The 3,626-nt window shown below is 42.7% G+C and overlaps 1 protein-coding gene across 3 annotated transcripts in view; it reads left to right on the forward strand.

Annotated features, from left to right (window-relative positions):
• Positions 1–604: 604 nt before the first annotated feature.
• The window catches only part of PDPN (podoplanin), a 34,135-nt gene continuing 31,113 nt past the window's right edge, over positions 605–3,626 (forward strand). For 2 of the 3 annotated variants that reach the window (XM_019511873.1, XM_019511874.1), the window contains exon 1: positions 605–921. In XM_019511873.1, coding sequence (XP_019367418.1) covers positions 852–921 — 70 coding nt within the window. In that variant the 5' untranslated portion in view covers positions 605–851. The remainder of the gene's footprint in view (positions 922–3,626) is intronic. The other variant, XM_019511875.1, reaches the window with a different exon arrangement.

Genomic DNA, 3,626 nt, shown 5'->3' on the forward strand with positions numbered 1-3,626 from the left:
TTTATTTTACACGATCTGCTACTGCTGCCTTCACATGCAAGAAAACTCTCAATTAAAAATGAGAACAGTGCTGCTGGCAAAGACTGGCACTTAGTTACAGAAAGAGATCCTCCCTAGAGCTAATTCAGCACATAAGTGCTTGCCAGTGCTTGGATTCACACACAAATGCTAGACATATGCCTAGGATGTCACTTGAGGGCATGTAAACTTAAGAGACCAGCATATACACTCCAACAAAATCACGCTCCGTACTGACCAGCAGAATTAAGCCCTGCGTGTACATATTTCCTACACACATTCACACACAGACTTACTCTGAAATGAAGAACACAGCAGCTCACTGTTGGAAATTATGCCCTACCACGGATCCATAAATATTTTTGAAGGGTACTTTAGAAAGAAGCAAGCTCCCTGCACAGCTCATTCTGTCTAAATGCCTCCCTCTCCTTTCACTAAATATAACTGTCTCTGGCATCTTCTAAAAATCCACTGCAGATCCTGTAACTTTAAACCTGGGCTGAGATCATAATTTTAGTGCTGACCAAACAGAGTGAAGAGGGCGGGCTTGGCCTCTTCTTTTTGAGACCACCTTAGGTACCCTCCCACCCCTTGGTTAAAGAAAAAATGCTGACTCCTCTCTCAGTTATTTTTCTTTAGCTGTATTCGTTATCTCTCTGGGAAAAACTGCCCCTCTAACTACTGCAGTTCAAGGGAATTTCTGCAACTCCAAAAGGTTGTCCACAGGTGGTTTCTCTGTGTGATCTCAACTCCTCTTATCTCTAAAATAATCCACGACTGGAACTGTCTGATCCCAAGACTGGAAAGCTATTCTCTCAACAGAATTAGCCAAGATGTTTCTTAAAACCCTGCTCCTCATCTTCCTGCTAGGGACTGTACCCTTCAGGGCATTTGCTGAAGAAGGTAAGAAGAATCTTCTGCTAAAATCATTTCCCAATGATTTGCTGTAATTCACATACATTTTGTCCTTATTGCTAGGTATGTGATTGTACTGTGTTGTTTATAAAGTTTTCTTTTGAATGCCTAAAACCACTATTGAGTGTCTAGCTGGATTGTATCAGGAGTGAGACCTGTCAACCTTTGCAGGCTGGTGGAGTTTCCTGGGTGTTTGGAAAAAAAACCCAACGGCCAGTTGATGTGCCCGTGGCAGTCGACACAGGACTGCAAGAGGAGTGGCGGTGTATGAGCACTCGATGGAGGCATTACATGGTCACCAGTTTCACAGTGCAATATGTGCAATGGATACTGAGAGCAATAATTTAGCTGCAATTATGAGACAGCAGCACTCTGACACCAGCTTCTCCCTCCCATCCCCCAAGATCCGTTTCTCCCAAGAAGTGTTTGCCTTTATTCCGGATTGCAAAATGGATATTTCAGCGCGCTCTCGCAATTTGGGGACTTCCATTCTAACGCTAACTTTCCTAGACTCACGGTTGACCGTATTTCCATGATACACAAGTGTTACGATAGCTTCTCTCAAGCACTTTGAAATGGCAGATTTTGAGGAAATGTAACAAGACGTTATAAGATGTTCTGTGTCTGCTGTGGGCAGGAGCGCGAAGAGTTAGTTTTGTAAACTCTTTCTTTTTGAACGTTATATGTATGACAAGTGTATAGCATGATACACTCCATATTGAGGGCTGGTGGGTATGTTTTTTTACCCTGATAAAATATACAGGGTCAATCTGGTCCATTCCTACTGAATAATGCCTGGCTCTAGAAGTGGTCACACTGAAATGGAGGTGACCACTCGCCAAGAAACATATTATTCATTAGATTCAGAATCTGTGCAACAGGCAGTGAATCCAAGTCCAGGACGCAGCATCAGTGTGATACAGCAGGGTGTTGCCAATATAGTTTGGCATTTCAAACAACAGTGTTTAAAAAGTAAGGTGTAAATCATGCCCCAAATTTTCAAAAGCAGATTATTTTGCATTATTAGGAAATAGGGATCCCAGCCTGAGGTACAGGATCAGAGGCTTGGCTGGCATAAGTCAGCATAGTTCTGCTGGAGGAAGTGGACCGTAGCAATTTATAGCATCTGAGGATCTGGCCCACTGGACTTTAGCTGGAATTGTGTGTTTGCAGCACATTGGAAGAATCACACCTGGAGGGTCTCAAGTTTGGCTGTCAGACTTCACAGTAACCTGAAGTCAACAGCCACTTTTGAAAAATGTTTCTTTTTCCATTTGGGCCCACTAGGATAAGCATCTATGGTTTCTAGCCCCATCATCCAGCCAGCACCTCCTTCAGAGTCTTTTACAGCAGTGCAGAGCAAGTCACAAATCCTATTTTTCTCATTTTATACTGACTCCATACCTGCCTTTCACCCGTGTAAATGATTACACAAAGTGTATAGGACCAGTGAATCAGCAGAGTCACTATCCAATTTTTAACCGAGTGCAGTTTCCAATTATGATACATGAGACAAACATGCAATTGCTGCATGTAGATGTCTAACCCAGTTAACTAGATGCAGAAATGCAAAAGACAAATAGGATTTTTATTTTTTTTTTTTGGTATGCCTCCTTTCTCCAAACAATAAAGCAAGCATTTTAGGAACTGAGTGGGTATTGTGCACATCTCCATAGCAAGAGTCACCAAGTATCTTTCAACACTGCAGTTCAAACAGTGTAAGCCAGAGAAGGTTTAAACACAGGTCTTGTTTATAAGGCTTTTATGGCTGGCTAAGATAGGGCTGAACTCTGGTGACTGATGTAGAAGCTGGCGTACAAGACTATTTTATTAGTGAATTCTTAATAGTCTCTCTTATCTATCGTTTCTAGGTTTTGCAGACACACAGTTCTCAGTAAATGCACCATCAATTATTGCAGAGCCTCTGTATAGTATGTAAACAAGTCTCAGATGAGCATTTTCATGGCCCCAGTGTATAACAAGTGCCCATTAGTGATCGGTACCATAGGTAACTCTCTCGGTGCTAATACAATTTCCTTGACCAGTGAAGACTGAGACTGAGATTTTACCTAATAATTACCTCCCCATTTCTAGGGATATAAAATGCTGCTCAAAATCCAGTAGAAACCCACAAGGCAGTACTATCCAAGTGAAAACAAATCTTTCAGTTCACTAAGTGCTTGAAACACGCGTTCATGTCTGCCCTCATCTTCCCAACCAAACTTGGTTTAACCATCCATGCAAATAGCCAAGTATTCTGTCACATTTTTCACTCAAGCTGTTAATTCTTCTTATCCCCTAATGAGTTTCTAGCCTAAAGCACTTCTTGCAAAAAGCATTAGCAGATGCACATTTGTCCTTCTGAGATCCTCTTTCCTGCAAAGCACAACGTTTTGCACACTTCGCCACGCCCAAGCTTATAAAACCCAGAGCTTCTGAACCGAAATGGCACGCTCTGGCCCAGACACTCTGATGCCAGTGCATGCTACTGCCTCGGCTTAGCAGTCTGCAGAATTAACCAAATAATGAGAAGCGCACAGTTTCAAAGGAATGCTTCCCACAGGCAACAAATCCCACAGCTTCAAGCTTGTGCCCACATACACATACTATTGCAGATGATCAGCGATCCCCCTACTAGCCACTGTCTCCGCTCTTGGCTAGATGGTCCTGCTGTTCTGCACAGACGCATGCCA

The sequence above is a fragment of the Gavialis gangeticus genome, unplaced genomic scaffold (genome assembly GCF_001723915.1).
Source record: "Gavialis gangeticus isolate Ggan-Ray unplaced genomic scaffold, GavGan_comp1, whole genome shotgun sequence".
Taxonomy (NCBI): domain Eukaryota; kingdom Metazoa; phylum Chordata; order Crocodylia; family Gavialidae; genus Gavialis; species Gavialis gangeticus.